The 24,354-nt window shown below is 40.2% G+C and overlaps 1 protein-coding gene across 11 annotated transcripts in view; it reads left to right on the forward strand.

Annotated features, from left to right (window-relative positions):
• Window positions 1-24,354, forward strand: part of TENM3 (teneurin transmembrane protein 3) — a 3,803,041-nt gene that overhangs the window by 2,724,803 nt on the left and 1,053,884 nt on the right. For 8 of the 11 annotated variants that reach the window (XM_044062527.1, XM_044062530.1, XM_044062531.1 and 5 more), the window contains one exon: window positions 2,106-2,315. The exons of the other annotated variants lie outside the window; for them this stretch is intronic. In XM_044062527.1, coding sequence (XP_043918462.1) covers window positions 2,106-2,315 — 210 coding nt within the window. The remainder of the gene's footprint in view (window positions 1-2,105; window positions 2,316-24,354) is intronic. 11 annotated transcript variants of the gene reach the window in all.

Below are 24,354 nucleotides of genomic sequence, written 5' to 3' on the forward strand. Positions count from 1 at the left end.
AGCTAGACTCCTATACCTTTACTTACCACAAGGCCAAGTATTTCATCAGAATTTGTAACACTAAGGACCTTCCCCGGAGTTTCAGAGTTCAGTGACAGAAAGGAAACTGACAGCATTTCAGAGTGATTGCCATAGTTAAAAGACTCTTTGAAAATCACTCAAACAGCATTGTGTTATGCAGCTCTGCAAGTAATCTGAAAGCATTTGGATCTGAGCAACTGAAATTGAAATCTCTCTTTCATTCCCTCCACCCACACTTTATTACTTTTCTTTTTTTTAGCTACAAAGGATTTGTAGATATTTCTAAAATTCAGATGAAGCCAACATGTTAGAGTTGAATTGCATTTGAACTAGAGGGGTAAGTGTTTGAAGTTAGGGTTATCTGAAAATTCTTTTGTGCTAATACAGACTGTGGTTTGCATGCACTTTCAAGCAAGATTTAATGTCCAAGCAGCCTGTGATTTGGAGTAGTGAAGTGGCTACCAGCCAATGGGATTACCATCACAGAGCTGGAGAGAGACCTGTCCTACCTAAAACTTGTGTTCTGAGTTTGGGTCTCAGCTGTTTAAAGTAGACCGAACAATGCACAGAATCCAGCTGTTTAAGCTAGACCCAACAATGCACAAAATCACTATACTTAAACAATCATTAGTTGAAAGAAAAACTAAAAATCTTAACATTTTTACTATTTTCAGTGCTTAATATTTCAATTTCTAATTGTAAACGCTTTACCTTTGGAAATATTTCGTTGAGAATTTGTTGTTTTCATGGACAACACTTACAAATTTGAAGTACCGTGTAAGCATTTCTCCAGCAGTCTGAGAAATATACAGTATGTGATGGTTACAATACTGCTGTCACGAGCACCAATCATCCTGTACATAAAACTGAGCAGTAAGTATCAATGTTTTTTTTTTTTTATTCATTTTATTTTACATTTATTTACCAGGAAAGTCCCGACTGGACAAAATGTCCTTTTCAGTGGAGGCCTGGGGAGAAAAGCTCCACATTTATAAATAAGCGTAAGATACATATACAATGTATCGATACAAATATTGATTCAAGCTCAGATAGAAGTACAAACTGAAAGTACATGTTACGCATTTCACTGAAATATTGTACGTTTTACTGAGAATGTTAGGCATGAACACAAATCAAAGTTCCTATTCTGGACTTTATGAAGCTGAAATATAATAGTACAGTTAGACATTTTGGACAGCAGGTTGTCTTCTTTTGATAAGTATTCCGTGTTTTTAACAAGCTTGCTGAAAAAATTATTGATAGTAAAAGAATCTTCTGACTCTATTTGGTAAGCCAGCAATTTCAAAATGCTGCCTTTACTCCATGGAAACAGCCGGGATGTCACCTATCTTAAAAAAATAGTAACAGATTATATTGTGATGCTGATTAATACATGGTTTTACAGTTTAAAGGAATTCATTTCCCAAAAGAGAAATTAAGGCATTTCTTTTATATTAGGGCTGTTTATAAGCATTACCCTAACATATATTATAGAGCTTTTCCCAGTGTGTTTTTAATCTAAGGAGAAACAAGAGGTGGACGACAGGTTTCAGAAAGTCCTCCAGGAATACCATAATTTAGTATCACTCTTTCCAGCAATGTGTACATTAACAACACACTGAATTTCATTAAACATTGTAAATTGTCAGCATGTGTACCTGGTAAGTGATTTTTGTGTTCCTGTAAAACTGCTGAATGTACTTTGGTTTCGTTAAATGCAGCATTTAGTATCTGTGTGTTTTTTTAATACTTTTCTTTTACAGTTAAGATGCAGAGTACCATAGAGTAATATAAAACTGCCATATTTAATAAGACAAAGAAGAAAGCTTGTCACTTTATATAAATAAAAATCATATGAAGATGGTTTATAGCACATACTAATTTTGGACAGAGACTCAATTACTGTTAGTGGATGTCTAGGAGAATATATTAGCCAGATTGTGAAAGGAGGAGATCTAAAAGCTAGTCTGAATTCTGTAAATGCTTGCAGCTTGATAACATAAGCGTTTCATTTAGTGATACAAATATTTCATTTAGCTGTCATTCATACTCATGTTTTGAAAATATTATTTTTATTTTTTTAGGTCCTCCCATGCTATCCACCTCATCCAGTCACTCAGTCATTGAGCATTCACATACCCCACTTCCATCACCCTGTGTCCATGACAACCGAAGACGGTTTCTAAGTAGTAGTACCACCCAGCCAGGTCATGACTCTGACACTGATGAAGAATACACTGACAGCTCTTATCTAGACCAGACCGACATTCTCTCAGTCTTTGTCCCAAGTAACGGTAAGAAGGAGTTGGCTCGGAGAAGCCCGAATACCGTTTTCTATTTTTCTGTTGTAATAGGTAGCTCTAAAAAAGAAATGGGCAGAGCTTTAGTCGTAGATAATATAAATTTGATATAATGTGATAATGAAGATATTTATTGATTATTGTGTAATGAAAAGGCTTTGAGTTTGTATTTCTGAATCATTTTCACTGCTAAGCTGGTTTAAGAAGTGTTATGCACTAATGGCTAGGTGTTCTATCTGCTTCCTTTAGTTTGCATGGGAAACAGAATCACACAATTTGTAATAAAATGAAGTGTAAAATTTGCTCCAGTTTACAGCTGTAGTTGTATAGTTAAGTTTGTGCAAAGTATAAAATTTGTGGATTATGTATATGTACAGTTTCCTGTCATAACATAGTATGCTGTTACATGTAATTCAGTTTGAATATTTTACACATTTGCAGCACAAATGTAAATGTTTATTGCACATGCTTTGCACACTTTTTATTGCATTCATTAGACCAACGAGTGTGCATGATTGCATGTGTATTGGGCTGTCATCTCAGGTTCAGGGACATGCCCTGAAAACTGGAAGTACTCTGGTGAGGGTGTCAAGACTAAGCATCCTTAAACTGCTGTCCACGTTTAAGGGCTGTGATGGTCTGTAGTACAAAACTAATGCTTTTTTTTAACAAACTGTAACTTTATTGAGGCTGGAAGAAGGCATGCACATAAAGCATGGTACCGTTTTGGAAGCATGTTAAACTTACTTACATTATTTATTTATTTATGTGCGGCCAACATAAATATTAACATTAATATTTATTAATTAAAAATATTAACATTAATGGGCAACATAAATATTGTCTCGTGCCAGTGCCTCTTTTTCCTAACAACTCCTCCTTCAGAATGACCTGTTTAACACCCCCTCCCCAGACTAGGGTCTCCAAGATGGGGGCACAATTAGAACAGTTTTTTTTTTTTTTTATTATTTTTTTTTTATATGCTGTAACTTTCCTTGAGGGGCAAATGTGCAGTGACATAAGCACACACCCATGGAGTGTTCTTACCCATAACATGTTAACTTCAGCCCTACCCTTCATTGTATACACATGCTTGTGGGACACAAATACTGTTCTCCATCCTTTGCTAGAGAGCAGCATAGAGTCATTAAAAAACTGTTCTCCCCAAGGTAATTCTACTGTCCCCCCAGCACTGTAGCTAAAAGAGTCTATAGTTAACTCCAGGTCAGCAGTGTTACAGGTGGACACTCTGCCTCTGTACCATTAGGCCAGCTGCATGCATGCACATTTCTACAGCAGCTCCCAGATATACTTTTACTTGTGTGGGACATCTGCATATCTTGGGGCAGTGCAACTACCAGCTGCCAAGTGATCCCAAAGTAACAGCCTTCCTACTAAGGGAAGGAAACAAGGGAGTTAGAAGTAGCTAAATGACCAGTCAGCAGTGGAGGAGAGTGTTGCATCAGTGAAATCAATGCAGCGGGTGTATGTCTGAATCTACAGGAATTTTTATAACTGAGATTGGTTTGCTGCAGCCTTATGCCTGAATTTAATATTAGATGTTAGGATGCTTCTGACTGCCATCAAACCCTCCCTGGAACCCTACTAAAGTAATATGTTCCACTTATCCTAGCCAGTGTAGTGTTCACCACTGTATGAAAGAAGGCAGTCCCTCCTTTCCATAAAGTTTTCATCTTTGGTGACCACCTTTGTGGCTTCAGAATTGAGAGTTGGTGGATGAGCATCAAGTGTCCATTGTCCTTGCTGGTAAGGAGCTGTCATTTTTGCCTCTACTACCCAGGTTATTCCTGCAAAAAAAACAAGCAATGTATGCAGATTCTGACCTCACTGTCAGATTCACTTGCTCATTGCTGTCTTACAATTTACGTTTTTCTTAGAGGCACAAGCCAGCACTTAACCTGTAGCTAGCCTTCCAGTTTCCATCAGAGGATATTTCTGCATCAAAGAGCCCTTTTCTCCCTTTGAGACAGCATAGTTGACTAACAGCTGTTCAGTCCTTCCCCTCTCATCAAGAAACTCATATGCCGGACGTGCTACTTAAACCATGGTCACTTGTACCATGCTTGGGCCAGTGGAGCTGGTTCTTTAAAAAATTGCATGCTTTCTTTGTAGGTATGTTTTCTCTATTCATCGAGTGACTAACTAAACATCTTATTGGAATGTTATTACAGTAATTGTTTAAAGTCAAGTCAAAACTAATGCAGAAAACTTAGACTGTGCTTTTATATTTACTATAACAACTATGAAGTTGGCAGGTTCACAGAATTTGTCTGTTTTTAATAATATAGTCCTTAAAGCTTGACCATGAGTAGTCATCCTTCTTATCTAATTATATAGGTTTTCTCTTTACAGTGCAGTACCGTCCAGCAATATATAAACTACTCTAGGTATCAAAATGCAAATGTGAGTAAGTGATTTTCAAAAGCAGCCCACTGAACACCACTGTGCTTGTTAAGACATTGCCTGATTTTACTATTGCATTCAGCTGTGTATGTTCTATAGTTAATCTATGGCTGGCAATTAGCTAGACAGATTTGCCTGTGAGAGCAAGTTATCTTTCGATACAGCCCACTAACTAAGAATGGTGTTTTTTTTTTTTCTTTCTATAGTTGTAAGAAGTCCAAGAAAGAATTTTATTTTCATTTTCTCCTGGAAATTACAGAGTAGTCTTTAAAGGTCTTCCTGCATTTTATTACATCTGTAATCACTCCCTGCAGCTGTCAATGTCTCGATGTTGCCATGTTGGCACATGTTCTTTCACTGACTTTACAGACAACTGTCTAGTAAAGAGATATTTTATTTTTACTTTGGGCAATTGCAGTTTACTGTTTTAACAGTCCAAACAGAAAACTATGACATAATCCATGTATAGCCTCTGTCGGATGAAACAAAAAGCACCATTACATAATACATTTATTGCAGATACTTCTTATTTCCGTATTTGTTTGTTTAACAGAAATGCTATTTTCCATTATAATACTGCAGTTACTTTGCTCCATTGAAGTGCGATGTAAACCACAAAATTGCCATCCAGAAGTACAGGCAGTATAGAGACAGTTTACTGTGTTAGTACAGGGAGTATAGAGACAGTTTACTGTGTTAGTACAGGGAGTATAGAGACAGTTTACTGTGTTTTTTTAAGACTCTGCAAAAATTGTTTAGTGGTTTTGTTTAAAAAAAAACTATGACATGTGACACATTAAAACATGCAGCCAACGTGGAAATATTTTGCTCAGTTAAGATGGTGATTGGAGATGCATGCTATCTATTTTTGGCAAGCAGGTAAGACTCAGCATGGGGGCAGGAAGGTAGTTTAGGTGCTCAAAAGATGGTACAGGTCTCATGAATGTATGAGGCAGCGCAGGTACATTGGAACATGAAACAGTATGTGAGAGACAGTGCATAGGGTGTATTTCATGCCCACATAATATAAGGTCCTTTTGGAGAGTGTAAGACTTATACAAAAGTATTCCTGTGTCACATGTGTGCTCCTTTTGGTACCAGTGTAGTTAGTTGGGGGGGACGCATTGCAGGATATGCAGTTTGTGCTGTCATGGAGTTAAGGGCTACTCAGGTGGTGTTATTCTGATTCTGATTTGCTTCCAAATGTAGAGTGTTTTTAAATAATTACAATCTGGTGACAGGTTAAGTTGAATGATTGGCCACCATTTAACAAGAGTTCTATAGATAAGTGCCCTACACGGAAGTTTTGTGTACCTACTACCAAACAATGGGCTGCAGCACTCCTAATTAGAGAAGGGGGTAATTAGAGAAGAGGGTAATTGTCTGAAGCTGAAAATCATTTTGTTACTGTCAATGTCTTCAAGCATATTTCAAGAAAAAACAACGTTTTGTGTAACTATACTGTTAGCAGCTAGATAACTGCTTAAATTTCCATTTCATTTTATATAGCTTCTACATATGGAGTGTCTACAGGCTGTAATATTGTTTTTTCCCTTCACTCTATAGAAGGGTACTGTCTTGTCTTGAAAGTTGCCCGACATCAGTACTAAAGTCAGTCATAACAGAGTTTGTATATATGTGTGTGTGTGTGTGTGTGTGTGTGTGTGTGTGTGTGTGTGTGTGTGTGTGTGTGTGTGTGTATATTCATTTTTTGAGTGGCTAGGCTTCTAAGAAAGCATTAGTGCAGTAGATATGTGTGTGGATGTCAGACATCTATCTTGTGGATGCTGGTGGACAGAATTGAGACAGACCTAAACTTAAGATGCCTTATCACCTGCACATTTGACGAGTACTACATTTTACAGTTTAGGGACAGATTTTCATTTAAGACAGTAAGTGATCTTGCCATATGCAACCAAACAAAAATGCCATTTTAGCAAAATGTAAAAACTGTACTACATGAGTTGGGGAAAAAAATGAGAAAACATATTTGTTATCAGCTATGAAAGTAGGTCATATTTCCTGGTGAGACATTAGCGGGTTGTGCTCTCAGTCACCATTCATACATGTATAAAGTGAAAGTGACAGCCACCTGACCTCTTATTTCTAGACTGAAGGTCATATGCACTGACTAATGAGTTTACCACAAGTCGGCAGTCATCAGAGATGTACATTTACCTAGAAACATATATATTTATTTTGTAATTGCTCACTTACTTGACTATTGTTGGGAGCAAACAACAGGTCAATATGCTAACTAGAAGCAAATGATCATAAGGCTATTGTTATCTTAAAAATGTTTTCCTTTTACTGCTCAGTGTCATATTTCTCATGTGCGTGGCTGTCCCTTTTCAGATTATGCGTGTGACTTTCTGCAGCCTTGTCCTTAACATTGCTATGCCCATCTTTGGACTGTTGATCTTTATTCACTTCATTTTCTTCCTACCATTTGATCAGGTGATCTAGGGATGGTCTTCATCTTTTTTTTTTTGTTATTATGTTGTGTGCGGAGATTTCTGCTACTGTAGTTAACGTTGTTTGCATGACTTTATGACTCCATGATGTTGTTTATGTCTGCGTTGTTTTTAGTGGTCACATTATTTACAACACTCTAAATGTTGACAGGCATAACCAGTATGTTCATATATGAGTTTGAGACCTATGCTGCATTGGGTGTAGCTACTACTGTTACAAATGGCACGTTCCGTGATCATTTGTGTCATTACTTGTTTGGCTACAATGTTAATGTTTTGGTAATAACGTTAGATAAAATGCTCATCCTTAATGAATATGTCTCTTGTGATTTTTGTCAGAACTAAGGGAGGTGGGGAGGGTCTTAAAACATGAAGAAATTTTGTGGTATAATACACTTTGTGTAGCACTTCACTAGACAAAGGTATTGTCTGGTAAATTAAAAATGTGGTAACATTTCTGCTGGCAAAAAGTTAGAGAAATAAGATGTGACAGTGCAAAGCTTTTGCTGGTGAGGCAGCATTTTGTCTTCATAGTTTTTACCCATGTATTTCCATCTCACCTCACGTCTCGGTTGCCCTACGTTTCCCTCTCATATATTTCTCCACTCAGCTGTTGGCTCCTACAAAACCCAGCAGAGTACCCTGTAAAGGGTGTGATGTTCCTTATTGCTTTGGCAACCTAAATATATTGAGTAGATAACCACTCAGATGTCACAGTGCAGAATGACTTCCTTGTTTGTGGTCTTTCATCCCTATTAGGCTTGGAATGTGTGTGTGTGTGTGTGTGTGTGTGTGTGTGTGTGTGTGTGTGTGTGTGTGTGTGTGTGTGTGTGTGTGTGTGTGTGTGCACGGTCGTGAGCTCTCATATGTTCAGATACTGTCACTCTCCAGCATACAACAGCACAGCTAGACATACTCCTTGCTTTTCATAGGGGTCTCCTCATATGAAGTTCCCATACCTTCCATCTGAATAAGGAAATCTTTATTCTTCAAATTTCTGACCTCAACCTATAATCAAACCTGGGTCACCAATAATAATGCAGCATTTTGCAGGCTAAAATCAGTTAAGTGATTGCTGACTTCCACTTATTGTCAACAATCCTCACATTTTTTTCCTTTTGTCAGATACACATAACATTTTTTAGTATTCTGTTTGTAACCAAGTCCTTCCTGGTTCTCTGCTGTCCAGTTTTGTTTCCTGTGGCAAATGAGCATCTAGCCAGTAGGAAAAATGTACATTCCACTTCTTCATCCCAAAACTGGAAAAAAGAAAAAAAAAAGGATAAGAGCAAAGAGGAAGTTCGTGAAATTCATTCAGAGGTTCAGAAGTCAGAGCAGGTTGAGGAATTGGTCACTCCCTTCTGACTGTGGCAAACTTGCCTTCAGCTGTAACAGCTATACATTTTACAACTGCTCTTGAGGCTTCCCATCAGAAACTCGGAATGAATCTGATCACTCAGTCCACAAGGAAGTTCCACCAGGAACTTAGTGCTCTATGGGCTGTGCTGAGAGCTTGGCCGCTTTACTTCCATTAAGATATACCCCAGGGATTACCTCAGTGTCACTGCTCAACAGAGGCACAGCAAAATAATGGGTATAGTTCCCCATACTAAAGGGGTGGCGTAAGCCACAAAACTATGGGCTAGGCTTGTAAATGCCCTCGGGCAGATAGCCTAGTATGAACCTATGAACCTATGAACCTATACTTCCTGATTAGAACTACTCTGGTAAAGTAGTCTCTGCTCTTACTCCTTCTGAGAAGTTTACTACTCAGAAGATGTTTAGACACAAGTGGAATCATCTCCTAACTGGATCATACAGCCCGTTTCATGAAGCCTTACACTTAGGGCGAAAGCACTCTAATTTGCAAAGGAATCACTTGGCAGTAAAACCAGCCTTCTTTTCTGTGGGAAGAAGCACATCCACATGTAGCTGAATTAGTAAGCCTTTTATTTAAAAGTTAAGAAGTTTAGGCTTACTCATTGGAATTGCTTTAGTTTTTCTTTGATTCAGAAGTTTGATACTTCTAGTTTACCGCTAGAAATCTAGTATACCTCAGAGACTGGATCCTGCTTTATATTCCTAGTATTTTAAAGACAGTTGGGGCACTTCTGAGAGATCCGGTATTGTGGAATGCTATTTCATTGTAATTCTACTAGGTTACTTGGTTAAGCTTCACAGTGATCACGTAGACTGCAAGCCTGGTAACTACCGCTGACCGATTACAGTCCTTTCACGCTACTTCCTTATTTTTCATTGAGCTATGCGAAGAATGATGTTTTTGGAATGATTTACCTATCATCTGCTGAATCCCCCATTACAGTACCTTTTTCATGGAGTCATACAACTATAATCCCAGTGTAAAACTCAAAATTAGATTTAATTTAGTGGTCTCTTTCTCAGGATAATTTAATTACTGTACTTTTGAAAATAACAGAAATGTTTTAATGGTGGTTTAATGTAAACAGCAGATGTTAACATACACAAAAACTAAAGCCGTGCTGTTCGGTACCATGCCAGAATCACCAAAGTCCCACTGTACTGTGAAAAGGGAAGAGGTTCTGGCTGACCTGGATGATATGGGGTCAGCTAGCAACTTGGATGCTGGAGGCCAGAAATGAGAGAGAGTGGAAGTGATCAGGTGACACTGATTCAGATATCCTTGGGGGGAAGGTGGTAATGCATTTCCAGTCCACTGCATTCAGGCCCATAGTGGAGAAAGAGAAAGAGAGAGCTAGAGAGGTACACGGCAATGCAACATGTGGACTAGGGATGTAATTTTGGCTATATCAGTCTGAATCCATGTGGTAGCCTTCATGAAGCATTTTTGGTTAGTCACACAGGGTAAGCCATAGCAGGCCTTTAAAACTGTAAGTAAGCAGTCAGGGGTTGGGGGGAGGAGTTAGGTCCAGAAACTGGAGAAAGTATCATGGCTGTCTGAATAGGGATGGGGAAGAAACAGTTTTACAAATTTGCCAGTCACAGAAAACTGAACAAAATATTCATCTGAACTTCCACCACAGCCACAGCTGTTACACTTTTAATGCCTTTAGGGAAGTGGCAGTAGCTCAGAAAGAGACACATTTGCCTTTGATGTTAAAAGGGCCTGAGTGAAAGGCCTAGGTTCTGTTTCAATAACAGGAGCTTTGTTTCATTTTTGTCTGGCAGTTAGCACAGACTATTAAAGCTATGAGCTGTTTATGAGCAGCTCCTTGTAGCCCAGGATTTGATTCCTTCAACTTCTGTTGACCTTTTCTGTGATTTTTCTGTGATTCTGAGCAAGTTACTTAACCAGGTTCTAAATGGTCTCCTGGACTGTATGAGAAATAGCTGCCTATTAACATACCTGGCCTTAGGCATAGGCCAACTAGGCAGCTTCCTAGGGTGCCGCTGTAGCAGGGGAGCTTTTCCGGTAATCTGTAGACCAGGATGGGGGTACAAAGTGGTGTTCGGAGGTTGCTGCAGAGACCTTTTGCCTGGGGCACCAGTTGACCAAAGTCTTGCCAATTAACCTATGAACCTAGATTCAAAACTCTCCTTAACTTTAATTTCCATGTAAATGAAACTTGAGCAAAACTGATGGTAGTCCTTAAAACCACCTTCTGTGTAGGCCACCTCCTGGTAAGGATCTGATCCATTGCCTTATTAGGGAGGAGGGAAGTTTCTTTGCTTACCAGTGGGAGTGGGAAGCACTGAGCAGCCTTTCTGTCCGATTTGGTGAAGTTTCAGCCAGAAACTAGTAGTCCATTGGTCGTTTTGGGCCAATTCCTAGCTCCTTTCAGCCCCCTGCTATAAAACACGCTAAACACGCGTTTTTCCAGCTTGTACCAACTCAGCACAGATCCTCGTGGTGGCCTGCAGAGTGATCCAAGCAGCAGAGAGCTAAAAGAGTGACTTTCTACCAGATATAAGTATTTTTTGTGGCTTTCCCACTGTTATTTAAGCTAGCGACTGCATTTCGCCTGTTTTACTGCTACTTTAAGTGATTTCTGCATTTTACACTGTTTATTGCACTTTAAGTTACTAATTGTTGCAAATTGTTTCTGTAGGCTACACACTAAAGTCGCTAGCCGATTTACAGCATTTATAGCATTTACTGTCTGTTTTTTCCTTGTCTCTGTAATAAAACAAAAAAAAATCTCTTGTTTTCCTGCCTTACTGAACTAGAGTAGTCCAGTTTCAGAGTTGCTGATCCCTGGGCTTTGTTTTTAGTTCCTGTTACTGATTCATTGCCTTATTAGGGAGGAGGGAAGTTTCTTTGCTTACCAGTGGGAGTGGGAAGCACTGAGCAGCCTTTCTGTCCGATTTGGTGAAGTTTCAGCCAGAAACTAGTAGTCCATTGGTTGTTTTGGGCCAATTCCTAGCTCCTTTCAGCCCCTGCTATAAAACACGCTAAACACGCTTTCCAGCTTGTACCAACTCAGCACAGATCCTCGTGGCGGCCTGCAGGGTGATCCAAGCAGCAGAGAGCTAAAAGAGTGACTTTCTACCAGATATAAGTATTTTTTGTGGCTTTCGCACTGTTATTTAAGCTAGCAACTGCATTTCGCCTGTTTTATTGCTAATTTAAGTGATTTCTGCATTTTACACTGTTTATTGCACTTTAAGTTACTAATTGTTGCAAATTGTTTCTGTAGGCTACACACTAAAGTGCGCTAGCCGATTTACAGCAATTACTGTCTGTTTTTTCCTTGTCTCTGTAATAAAACAAAAAAATCTCTTGTTTTCCGCCTTACTGAACTAGAGTAGTCCAGTTTCAGAGTTGCTGATCCCTGGGCTTTGTTTTTAGTTCCTGTTACTGATCCATTGCCTTATTAGGAAGGAGGGAAGTTTCTTTGCTTACCAGTGGGAGTGGGAAGCACTGAGCTGCCTTTTGTCTGATTTGGTGAAGTTTCAGCCAGAAACTAGTAGTCCATTGGTCGCTTTGGGCCAATTCCTAGCTCCCTTCAGCCCCTGTTATAAAACACGCTAAACGCTGTGTAAGTAGATTTAGCTGAGTTACCACTGTTGCACACAAGAGCAGCGGTTAAACAAGGTTAAACTATTTGGGCCATCTAAATTCCACTCTTCCAATTTTCCCTTAAAACTACCTTCCTCGAGCTGTACTGCTGATCTAACCAGCATATCCTATAACTGAAAAGTTCATCTCTACTTGATTCCCAAGTAGACTATTCTCTATCTGTAAAGCCTAGCACTTACTCCTACAGTACTTGCACCTTGATAAAGCACTCTTATTATAGATAGTACCCCACCAGCCTAAAACCCACTTCACCCAGAGTCCTTTGAAAGTCTCTTTATCTACTACTTCTAGTATGTCGAGGGATCAGTTGCTAGTGTCCTCTCCAGCTCAACTGGTGAACCTGGGAATATTGAGGCAATGTTACAACTGCCTCATGTACACAGACAATCCTCTCCTTCTCCCACAAAACACAAATACATGCGAGAGATGCAACTATACGGCCAAACTGGAGGCTGAGCTCTCTCAACATAGGACTGGCAAGACCAGACAGGAGGAGAAGGTAACCACACACAATACATACCCAGTCACACATGGTACCATCACAACTTCAAATCATACACATACTCACACAAAGACATACTCGGAGGCTCTGATCAAAATTTACCAAAACAGCAGAGGCCACCAAAGCAGACACCCAAACAACTACCACCTCACGACCCAACACATGCAACACATAGACCACACAGTCAGAGTGTCAAACAGTCACAGCCCTTAAGGCCAAACAAAATGCCAGACACACTTGTCATTGGTGATTCCATAGTCAGACACACTGACGTCCCGCCACCAGACTGAGTAAAGAGAAGGTCACAGTAAGCTGCCTGTCAGGCGCTAGAATCCGCCACATAACGCAAGCACTCAGGTCTCTCAACAGCAGGTACAAGCACGACTCAGTCATTGTCCACGCTGGTGTCAACGACCTGAGACGCACTCCTTGGACTACATGAAAAGGGACATAGAGGAGCTCTCTGATTATGTAGCCCAGGCAGGTATGACCCTGACCTTGAGCAGTATCCTACCTTCACCTAGAATGATGCCACAATACAGTGATAAGATGATCAGCTTTAATAATTGGCTTAAATTCTGGTGTCATTCAAAGGGGATCCAATGTCTGTCTGCCTGGGATGACATGCTGGACAAGCCACGCTGCTTCGCAAGGGACGGCTTGCACCTGTCACCCCTGGGCTTCCGGATATTGGCAAAGGCTCTTGCCACCCCATAGTGCCTTTTTAGGCAAGGCTCAAATTCTAAACCTACCACCCTAGAACACCAAAAGGAAAAAACTAAGGGTAATGCTGCTCAATGCCAGAAGTCTCAATCTCAAGATGCACGCACTGAGGCCCTTCTCAATATGGAGAACATCGATGTCTGTGCTGTGACAGAAACCTGGTTCAAGGCTCCTGAGAGCACCCCAGCACTAACAGGTTTCACCTCATATCATGCGTTCCGCCCCAAAATCCGGTCAACACCAAGATAGTTGGGGGGGTGTCCATATTCATAAAGGACACCCACACCTCAAGTTTGGTGGCAACGCATGATGCATCGGAGACCATCCAGGTGCAATTAACCATAGGCAAGACTGCTCTGCAATTTGTAGCATGTTACAGGCCACCCTCTCAAACTCAGGAACCTCACATGGCCTTCCTGAAAACATTGGAGGATAAATGTATCTCCAAACACCATCATACTAGGTGACTTTAACTACCCTAATATAGACTGGGAACACTACTCAAGCCCGAACACTCTAACCCAAAGATTCCTGGAGTTCATAAACTCAAATGCCATGGAACAACTAGTCACCATCCCCACAAGAGGAGAAAACATACTTGATCTCATCATCACGAACATGGGATCAAAATGTTCAACACCGGAAGTATACCCCTCACTGGTGAGATCAGATCATAAACTAATCTCGCTGGAGGTCCTCATCCCGCCCCCACCTGAAACAAAAAGACCACAGTGAAAAACTTCTCAAAAGCCGATTTCACACTTCTAAAAACTAGTGTGGTCTCCTTTAAGGCCCCTGAGCCAGTGGTAAACATTACTCAAACCGCTGAATCACTTACAAATGCCTTCTACCAGCACCTACAGGACTGCATGGATCAGGCAATCCCAAACAAAACTAAGACTCTCTGTACCAAAGGCAAGCGTCCAGTCTGGTGGACCCCAGCCATAAACAAGCTCTACAACAAAAGGAGGAAGCTACTACAAGATAGAGCAAAATCCTTGAAAGGTAAGACACCTTTGATCATTATAAGTAAAAACTAAGAGCTCTCATAAAATCATCCAAGGCAAATTTTGAGAGAAAAATCGCCAAGGACTCTAAAGAGAATCATAAGGCCTTCTTTAGCTATGTTAGAAACCTAGGAGGAAACTCCCAGATATGCTCAGAATTAGTTCAAAATGATGTGAAAATTACTGAACCTACACACATTGCCAACATACTGGCTGACAGGTTCAGTGCAAACTTCTCCCCCCCCAAAAGGAGAGATATCTATTCCAGAGGATTGTAGCCCGCGAAACATCTCCAACGCCGAGGTGAGAACTGCCCTCACTAAGGCAGAAAACACAGCATCCATGGGACCGGATGGTGTCCCCGGCTGTGTGCTTCATGAACTCAATGAGGAATTAAACCCACAGTTAGGACAGCTGTTTAATCTTAGCCTCACCTCAGGATACGCACCCAAGGAGTGGCGCACGCGACTGTGGTCCCACTTCATAAGGGCGGTGCCTCCACAGACCCTGGAAATTACCGCCCCATTAGCTTGACAAGCCTTATCTGCAAAGCCATGGAGAGGATCATAATGGAACTCATAAATAAAGACATAGGGAACTTGCAGACTTTGGATCCAACTCAGTTTGGCTTTGTCAAAGGCAGATCCTGCCTCTTAAACTTGGTTGACTTTTTCGAGACAGTCACCAAGGCCATTGATGAGGAAAGGCAGTCCATACAGCCTACCTCGACCTGGCAAAGGCCTTCGACACAATACCCCACTCAGGTATCATCGAAAAACTCATCAGCTTGAATGTAAACCCATACATCACAAGATGGGTTGCAAACTGGCTAAGTGACAGAACCCACAGGGTCAGAGTTGCTGGAGCCATGTCAGACTCAAAGCCTGTCACAAGTGGTGTCCCGCAGGGCTCAGTCCTGGGTCCACTCTTGTTCGGCATCTACTTTTCTGAAGTACAAGCAAACACAGGAGGGTTATGGCTGACAAAGTTTGCAGATGACTGCAAACTGGGCGCCATAGTCGAAAACACATCTGACACAGATATCCTCCAGAAGGGCCTCACAGAAATGGATAACTGGTGCCAGAGCCATGGCCTGAAATTAAACGCCAAAAAATGCATAGTCATACCCTCTGGGAAAAACAAGGCTACCCCTAGCTACCATATAGGTGGCAATCCACTGAGCACAGAAAAAGTCATCAGAGATCTGGGGACCCAGGTTGACAGTAGCCTTTCGTTTGACACTCATGTTGCTAAAGTAGTTAGGAAAACCTTCTATATCACCCACCTGATCATGAAGGGATTCACATCTAGATCAAGGGAGGTCATCGTCCCCCTGTACTCATCACTTATTAGACCTATGATTGAGTACAATGCCCGCTCGAATGTATCTGACCAGACACCTGCTGCAGCTTGAAAGGCCCCAAAAGTTCCTCACCAAAAGGATAAAGGGTCTCAAAAATATGTCTTATGCTGCCCGACTGAAAGAACTCCAGCTCTATTCAGTCTCATACCGCTTGCTCAGAGGTGACCTGTGCCTGACATATAAGGCCATGTCAAACCCAGATTTGATGAATATGCTTCACCTCAAAAATCTAGATCCCTCAGAACCACAAGGGCGGAGACTTAAACCTTGACACGGTTATAAATAGAACGTGCTGGAGGGACAGATTCATCACCCAGAGACTCCCTATGCTGTGGAACAAAATCCCGGTACATGTGAGGCAGAGCACCTCTCTGGTCTTGTTCAAGAGGAATCTTGACCAATGGATGGGAGATTGCAGATATACCCCAGGGATTACTTCAGCGTCACTGCTTGACAGAGGCACAGCAAAATGATAGGCATAGTTTTTATTCAAACTAAAGGGGTGGCGAAAGCCACATAACTATGGGCTAGGCTTATAAATGCCCTTGGGCAGATAGCCTAGTATGAACCTATGAACCTATGAACCTATGGATAGGTTGCATCACTCTTGCAAGGGGAATGCCACTCCCACTTTAACGTATGGTCTTCCTTTACTTACATCTTCACCACTTACCATCATACAAAGGCTATAGACGTTCCAGAATAGAATGTGCAGGATGCGCTATTACTAACTGCTTAGTCCTCCTGACCAATGCAGTGGTTTGCAGACTTCTAAACCTTGACTTCTGTCATTTCTCTTGCATTTATATCAACTACTTAATCCCTTAGTTTAACCTACGTGTCTTCTACCAACCCTCAGCTAAAAGTCTTCATACATGGCCTTTACTGTGGATCTAAGGTGATTAGTGTCAGTAGACCTGTTACATGGAATAGGATACCCCAGTACATACAATAATGCACATCTCTCTCTTGCTCTTTGGTCAGAATGTACTAGAATGGAGTGTTAAATGTCACTGCTCCACCTGAGTGACATGAAGTAACTGTTGTCCTCAGTTTCTGATGTATTGTCGTTAGAATGATCTGATATGCTTATTACTGATTTACTAATCATTTTAATATGCTACATTTTTCTGGCATTAACTCCCTAGGATGTTTCATTTTAAGCTTTGCCTAAACTGCTGTTTTGCAGTATTTCTGTTTTTCTGTATTTTAATGACTTAGTATGTAATTCTTTTAACTTGTGCTGTGGCTAAAAATAATCCCTTGTGGCTCAGTCCTTCAATACAGTTGGTAAAATAATAAAAGCAGTTTTGTGTTATGTTTGTAAATGTTTTGAACAACTTGGTACGTTTAGAAGACAGCAGTCACAGTAGTTGCAATGGTAGTAAAATGGAGATGCTAGAGTTGGTGTGCATGTCTTTTTTCCAGATCTTTGTCTGGGCGAGAAGACATCACTTACAGTTACATGGTGTTATCAGGACAGCCATCGGTAGAGAGAGACCTGTGACCCTAATGGGCTATGTTCAGTGACAAATAAAGTAATAGGTATCATTAATACAGGATTGCCCCCAGAGGAGGGCCAGGATATTTTTGTGCACCAGAACATAGGTGCATTTTAAAATGTGTGATATTAGTGACATCTCAAAGGACCCACCAGCTGACTTGGTAATAATGATCCATCCACACTAACTCTGTATCTTCCTAGCTTCCCACTAGTTGATCTTGCGCCTGGGCATTCTGTATGACAAATACTTTAACAATGTTGTGAAGCACATATTTATAGATGAGTGGAGTTTTACATGGTAAGGATTAAAGCAAAGTTTCCATAAAAGCATGGAGAATGGCTGTGGCTCATACTTAGTGGCAGATTGAGGAAAGGCTAGCTACATTGTGTGCTGAAAGAAAATCTGAGATGCTAAATGAAAGGGGAAGAATTGATTCTTGAAAAAAAATGCTTCTTCATTAATTGTTGTAAGATAAGTTTGTCATGTATTAAGTACTTTTCCCTTGTGTTGTGGATTTGCAATTCAAAACCAACCCAGCCACAACAGCCCCCCTCCCATGAATATGTATATTGAAATAATTGTAAAGAAGTCAGAATTCATGTCAGTTACCCGGGTCTCATGTGTCTGCCCTTATCAGAAGTTGATGGCACGCCACTCTGTATAAGTCTCCAGTTAAATTACGTTTATGGCACAGTGAGTATAGGCAAAAAAGTATAGGGTATCAGAAAAAGTTTTGAGGCATCCTTTTCCAACTTTGATTTCTGCACTTACTTTGGAACAAGTGGTGGTGGTGCTGCGGTAGCGTTGTTGCCTCACAGTTAGACGTTGCCCGTTCGATTCTCTGTTAGAGTGTCTTCTGTGTGGCGACATGTGTGAATGGGCGTTCCTTCATTGAAGGTTGTGCGTTAGGCCCGGCAAGCCAGCACGTAAAAATCTACTGCCAATCATTAGTGGACCGGAGTTCCGCTGTGGCAACCCCTAACCGGGAAAAGCCGAAAGACACAAACAAACTTTGGAACAAGTAGAAAAAATATATATGTAGCTGCTTGCCATTTTTTTTTTTTGTAAAAGTACTTCAAAGGTTCCTAAAGAGTTTCCAGTCATTAATATCAGATATTCATTAATTATCAGTAATGTCTGCATGCCTCCAAAATGTGTTGCACCAGAAATTTCTGAACATGAAGAATTTTCAAAAAGCATTTTCATTTAACCATATAAAATGCAGCACTGCTTAGAAACCATTTCCTGTAGGTCTCATCTGCTAGCCAAGTATCTTTTCTTCACTAAGTCATTAAGAGTCCAGTGAAGTAGTTGCCCCATTTTAAAGGGCTGCTCAGATCTGACAAGCAGACATGTCAGCCTTCTTCCCTTATAGTTGACTAAGGATTCCTGTTGTCAGGTGCATTGGGCATGAAAGCACCGATTTTACAGCACGAAAACTCCAATAACATTTACTGCAGCTGGCTGAGACTGAAATGCACACAGATCGACACTTCTCAGTCTTGGTTGCTTAAACACCAGCTTCGTTGGCCTCATGCCAACAGCTCTACATTTCAAAGAGAGACGAGTCCTTGAAAAGGAGAGTTATTCTTGTAGCTTGCCATGCGATAAACAGACCTTTCGTGCATAGTTTATTGCATGACATACTTAAAGATGCATAGCAGAATTCAAGAAGAATGTATTTGTTTAATGTTTGCTTCTTTTTTCTTTTCAGTCTAAGATCTGCAAAAATTTACTTAGTTTGAAGCCAAACCATTACAGAAGTGGAATGGGTCTGCATTTGCCTACATGAATTCAATATGCAGAAGAAAACACGGGCATTTACCAGAATTACACATGCATTCTGATGCATACAGATTCCTGGCATTGCAGCTAGAGTTGTTTGAGAGTGCATTATGCTTGACTAAATTCCAGTAGCTGTGAGTGACAGTTAGCACCACAGTGTAAACGCATCATTCCTTTCAGCTGTGGATTCTTCACTACAGTGTCACAACATCCATCCATGTGCTCTTTCTTATTTACTTCCCTTCCTGGTCATCATTTCCTTGTATGGGGAGCTAGTTCCATTCATCTCATTGGTGTTTTAATACAGCGCTGACTGTGCTGTCATTGTAAGCCAGGCTCTTTAGACCGCTACCAAATAGTTAACTCTTCACTTAGAAGGATGGTTGTATTACTTTTCTGCCCTTTTGCTTTTAGAATATAAGTATGGTTTGGATGCCTCACAGAGGGGAAGGGCACCTGTACTAGGATAGGCTATGTTTAAGGCTAGCACACTGTAGTGGTATCATTCTCAGTCATGAATATTCTGGAAGACATGTGTATAAAGCACCAGCCTTAACTCACAGTAGAGAAAGAGAGTGATCCTGGAGGGGTAATGTGTACATTGGCACTGAGAGCTCTAGTAGATGAAGTCTGTTTTTGTCTTAATGGAATGCAAAACCAGTGGATGTGGGGAACACTAGCTATAAAGGTTGCTGTGCAGGAGAGGCAAGAGGGACAGAGGAGTCTAGAATAAAGCAGAATACTGTCAGGACAGAGTACATAGACTGGGCTGTGAATGTGGGGGCATTTTGCCTTGAAACAGAAAAGGAAAGATGTATTAACTATCATGGCAAAAAGAAGGAGACTAAATGCAGAGTGGGGCCGATTTTTATTTATCAAGGTGAGGAGGTATCTGTTTAAGAGGCAGCAAGATTTAAGAACTGAAAGTGTCAGTTGTTTTTTTTTTATGCATACTCAAAATTACAGGTTTATTTGCTATAAAGAACTCCTTACAACACTGCAACATTTAATCACAGTTATATTTATATGTATATATATATATATATATATATATATATATATATATATATATATATATATATATATATATAGTATTTTATTTTTGTTTATTTAGTTATTTACATTTGTTTACCGGGAAAGTCCAACTGGACACAGGTCCTTTTTCAGAGGAGGCCCAGGGAGAAAAGCTCCACAGAACAATAAATGAGCAGCAGAGTACATGAAGAACAATTGAATGTACATACAATAGAAAATAATACGTACTGCAGCAAACATTAGCTATACATACAACATGAAACAGAAATGAACAGATATACCAATGTCTAGCTAGAGGCAGGGAATAAAGGTAGCTTTAATATACAGATAGTACTAAGCTCAAACATATATCTAAATCTTATATACAAATATATATATATATATATATATATATATATATATATATATATATATATATATAAATCTTATACACAAATATTGCACTAAACTATATAATGTTATTTATTAGAAAGTGAATATTTTATAGTTGATATCTCAACAAAACTTAAAATCAATGAAATGTGTTGAAGAGATTCACATCGTTAAAATATTCAAAATTTTACAGTGTTTTGTGTAGAAAAATATTTGCAGTTAGGTAGTCATTTGTTTGTTTATGAGGATGTTTGTTTGTTTGTTACTTAATTAGGTTAGTGATTTCACTGTTCACAGACCTTTTTAGTCGCCACCCAAGCCTTAATTACAAGTAATGAAAACTGTCTGTGCACAGGTTTTTGAGTAGCCAGTCAACCACAGTTGTTTTTGGGATGTGACAGTAAATGAGAATATCAGGACAAAACCCATGGAAACACACGGGGAACATGGATATTCCACACAGATAGTAAGCAGGGGTCAGTACTGAATGTCAGATGCTAGAGCTGTAAAGCACTTTATTGTAATATACATGCATTGTGATTTATAAATCAGCAGTAATATTTGTAATACTGCTGTGGTCACTAAAGAGGGTACTACTCTAGTTTTTTTTACAGGTAATGTGTTTCTAGATGTAAACATTGAAAATAGAATGATGGGAAAATGACAGATCACAGCAAGTTCTAGATGAATGGCCATGCTGTTCTGCAGTGCAATAAAACACAGTAAATTTATTGTGACCAGTTGTACCATCATTATAAATTCCCAACATATTTTACATTGATTTTAAAATCCTGTCTGGATTGTCACAGTCCCCAGATATTTGAAGTTAAATGCCTTCACAGTTTCCTCTGGATCTGAACTGCATCCATTTTATTTAAGTACTGATTCAAATGTGGCTGTGAGGTGACACAGAGAGTGAGGGGTGTCACAGGAGGTGTTGGGCAAAATACCAATGTTGGGTGAAGTATAGAAGACTACATAATAAGGACGGTTGGGGTTGGGGATCCTGGTGAGTCTTAATGAGATGAATTTAGGGAGGATAGAGGCAGGATGTACGAAGTCAGGAACAATAAAAAATGGGTTAAAATGCGAAGAGTAAAGACTCTGTATAGGAAGACAGCATTGATGGAGATAGTGCTGTGTTTTTCCTATGTAAACATTATGTACATAGGAAAGGAACAGAGGGAGTATTTGGTGTGTTGCATCCTGTGTTTCATTTCATGCACACAGTAAAAGTGATTCTACCGATGATGTGGCAGATGAAACAAGTGAGGCTTTTTACATTGTACCAGTGAAATTGAGGTAGAGACCTTACAAGGGGGCAGGGCATTGACTGGGCTTGAGGTAGAGACCTTACAAGGGGGCAGGGCATTGACTGGGCTACTCAGAATTGTTGTTAGTTCTTGTGCTTTAAAAATAGCAATGAAGAGAGGCATAGAAAATCCAGGGAATGGCTGAGAGGCTGGCATTGTAAACGCAGAAATGGAGCATGAGGTCATTATTTATTTTTTATTTATTTATTTATGTATATTTATTGACTGGGAGTGTCCGACTGGACGTAGGTCCATTTTCAGCGGAGGCCCGGGGAGAAAAGCTCCACAGTTAAAATAAACAGACAGTAGTTACACTGGATTACATAGCGATTAACAATTTACATAGCAATTACTTACAACATATTTACAGATGAAGGACATAGTACATCAGTAGACAACTAGAATCTTTATCTGTGAAGTACATAACAGACATTAACAAATGTTACAAGAAGAAGTTCCTGCTGTATAATAAGTACTAGGCTTATGAGCATCTGAGCTTGCTATAATCAAGGTAGTTAGTGGAGTGGAAAGAAAGGTAGTGGTTGGATGGGGTGGGCGATATTAGAGTGGGAGTTGCAAGGGCATAGCCGGCATGTTTTTAGGTGCGCTTTTAGTAAAGTTTTGAAGTGGGCGCATGATGGTATGGAGGTAATTGTGGGTGGGAGGGAGTTCCATAATTTGGCTATGGTGCAAGAGAATAGTGCTTCACCAGCAGAGTTAGTTGCTTTAGTGATCTGCAAGTGATTTTTGTTGCTGGATCTTAGTGGTCTGGTGGTGCGATAGGGTTGGAGTAGATTCTGGAGGGATGGGACATTTAGTGGATGGTTTACTAGTTTGTGGGCGAGTGAGAGTTGATACCATTGAAGGAGGTGAGGGAGTTCAAGCCAGCCCAGTTCAGCAAGTGAGAGACAGTGGTGACTACGGTAGGATGCCCCTGTGGCGAATTTGGTGATTTTGTTGTAGCAGGTCTCTAGGTTCATAAGTTCATAGGTTGACACTAGGCTATCTGCCCTAGGGCATTTATAAGCCTAGCCAGAGTGGGTTTGGCTTTCGCCACCCTTTTAGATTAGTTGACTGTGCCTCTATATAGTAGGTCACAGATCGCATTGCCTTAGGTTGGTATATATTGGAGAGGCATAAAGTAGGGTGAAGATAAGGTGGGAATTTGCTATTGAAATCTTAGCTGCTTTGGTGAGAAGTTGCTTATTTCTGTATAACGCTCCTAGTTTTTTGTGGACTTTTTTTATGGTCATGGATATGTGAATGTCAAATTTTAGTTTATTGTCTATTTCCACTCCTAGCAATTTGGTGTGTTCAGTTGGGTATATAGTGGTGTTGTCTTTGGCTGTGATGTTAAAGTGAGAGTTGTTTTGAGTATGTTTGGTGGGTTGGAAGATGAGTAGTTTAGTTTTGTTTGGGTTGAGTATTAACTGGGCATCGGATAACCAAGTTTCAACAGAGGAAAAGGCTTCCTGTATGACTTTTTGCAGTTTGGGTAGGGACTGTGCTGAGCAGATGATGGTTGAGTCATCTGCGTATTGTATGAGTGTGCCATGTTTGGTGGCAGAGGCTAGATTATTGGTGAAAACAGAGAAAAGTAGGGGTCCAAGGAGGGATCCTTGGGGGGGAAGGTCTATGGCATTGGGAGGCTTAAAGCCAGAAAGAAGAGGGACCACTAGAAAAAAACTCCATCTCTCTCTCTAAGTGTGAGTGTGTGTGTTTGTGTGTGTGTGTGTGTGTGTGTGTGTGTGTGTGTGTGTGTGTGTGTGTGTGTGTGTGTGTGTGTATAATTAAATATATATATATATATATATATATATATATATATATATATATATTATATATTATATATATATATATATACATGGGTCTACTGTATAGGACAGGCTATCCTCCACTGTGGTGCGGTAGTCACGGACCTTAGAGTTAAGGCGCGGGTCATGGTAAGGGGATAGCCCTACTAGCCATCCCCTTACCATGACCCGCACCCTAACCCTAAGGTCCGTAACTACCGCACCACAGTGGAGGACATAGCATGTTTTTCTGCTGTCCTCCACTGTGGTGCGATCCATTTATAGAAGCTGAGTTCGCAAAAGTGCACTTTCGAATAAGTGCACATTCGCGTAACTGAGCGGTCTACTGCTCTTTTTCGAATACGTGGTATTCGATGAAAAGCAGTAGACCCATATATATATATATATATATATATATATATATATATATATATATCTACAATATAGTAAAATAAGTAGCCATTTAGACTAAATCTAGAGGATGCAGATGAGAGGTACAAACAGTTAGAATGCAGTGGGAGTACAAGAAGTGAATATAAAATGAGCCAACATGGGTAACAGAGTGGATAATGGAAGGCATGACTAGTGGAAGGTGATGATGTGCATTCCTGAAATTCCTGAAAGAAATCGGAAGAGGGGACAACCAACCCAGCTAGAGCTGGAAGCAAAGGAATTGTATATAGGAAAGAAAGAAGTCATGAGAACTTGAGAAGTGGG

Source organism: Protopterus annectens, chromosome 2.part1 (genome assembly GCF_019279795.1).
Source record: "Protopterus annectens isolate FY-2018-M chromosome 2.part1, PAN1.0, whole genome shotgun sequence".
Taxonomy (NCBI): Eukaryota; Metazoa; Chordata; order Ceratodontiformes; family Protopteridae; genus Protopterus; species Protopterus annectens.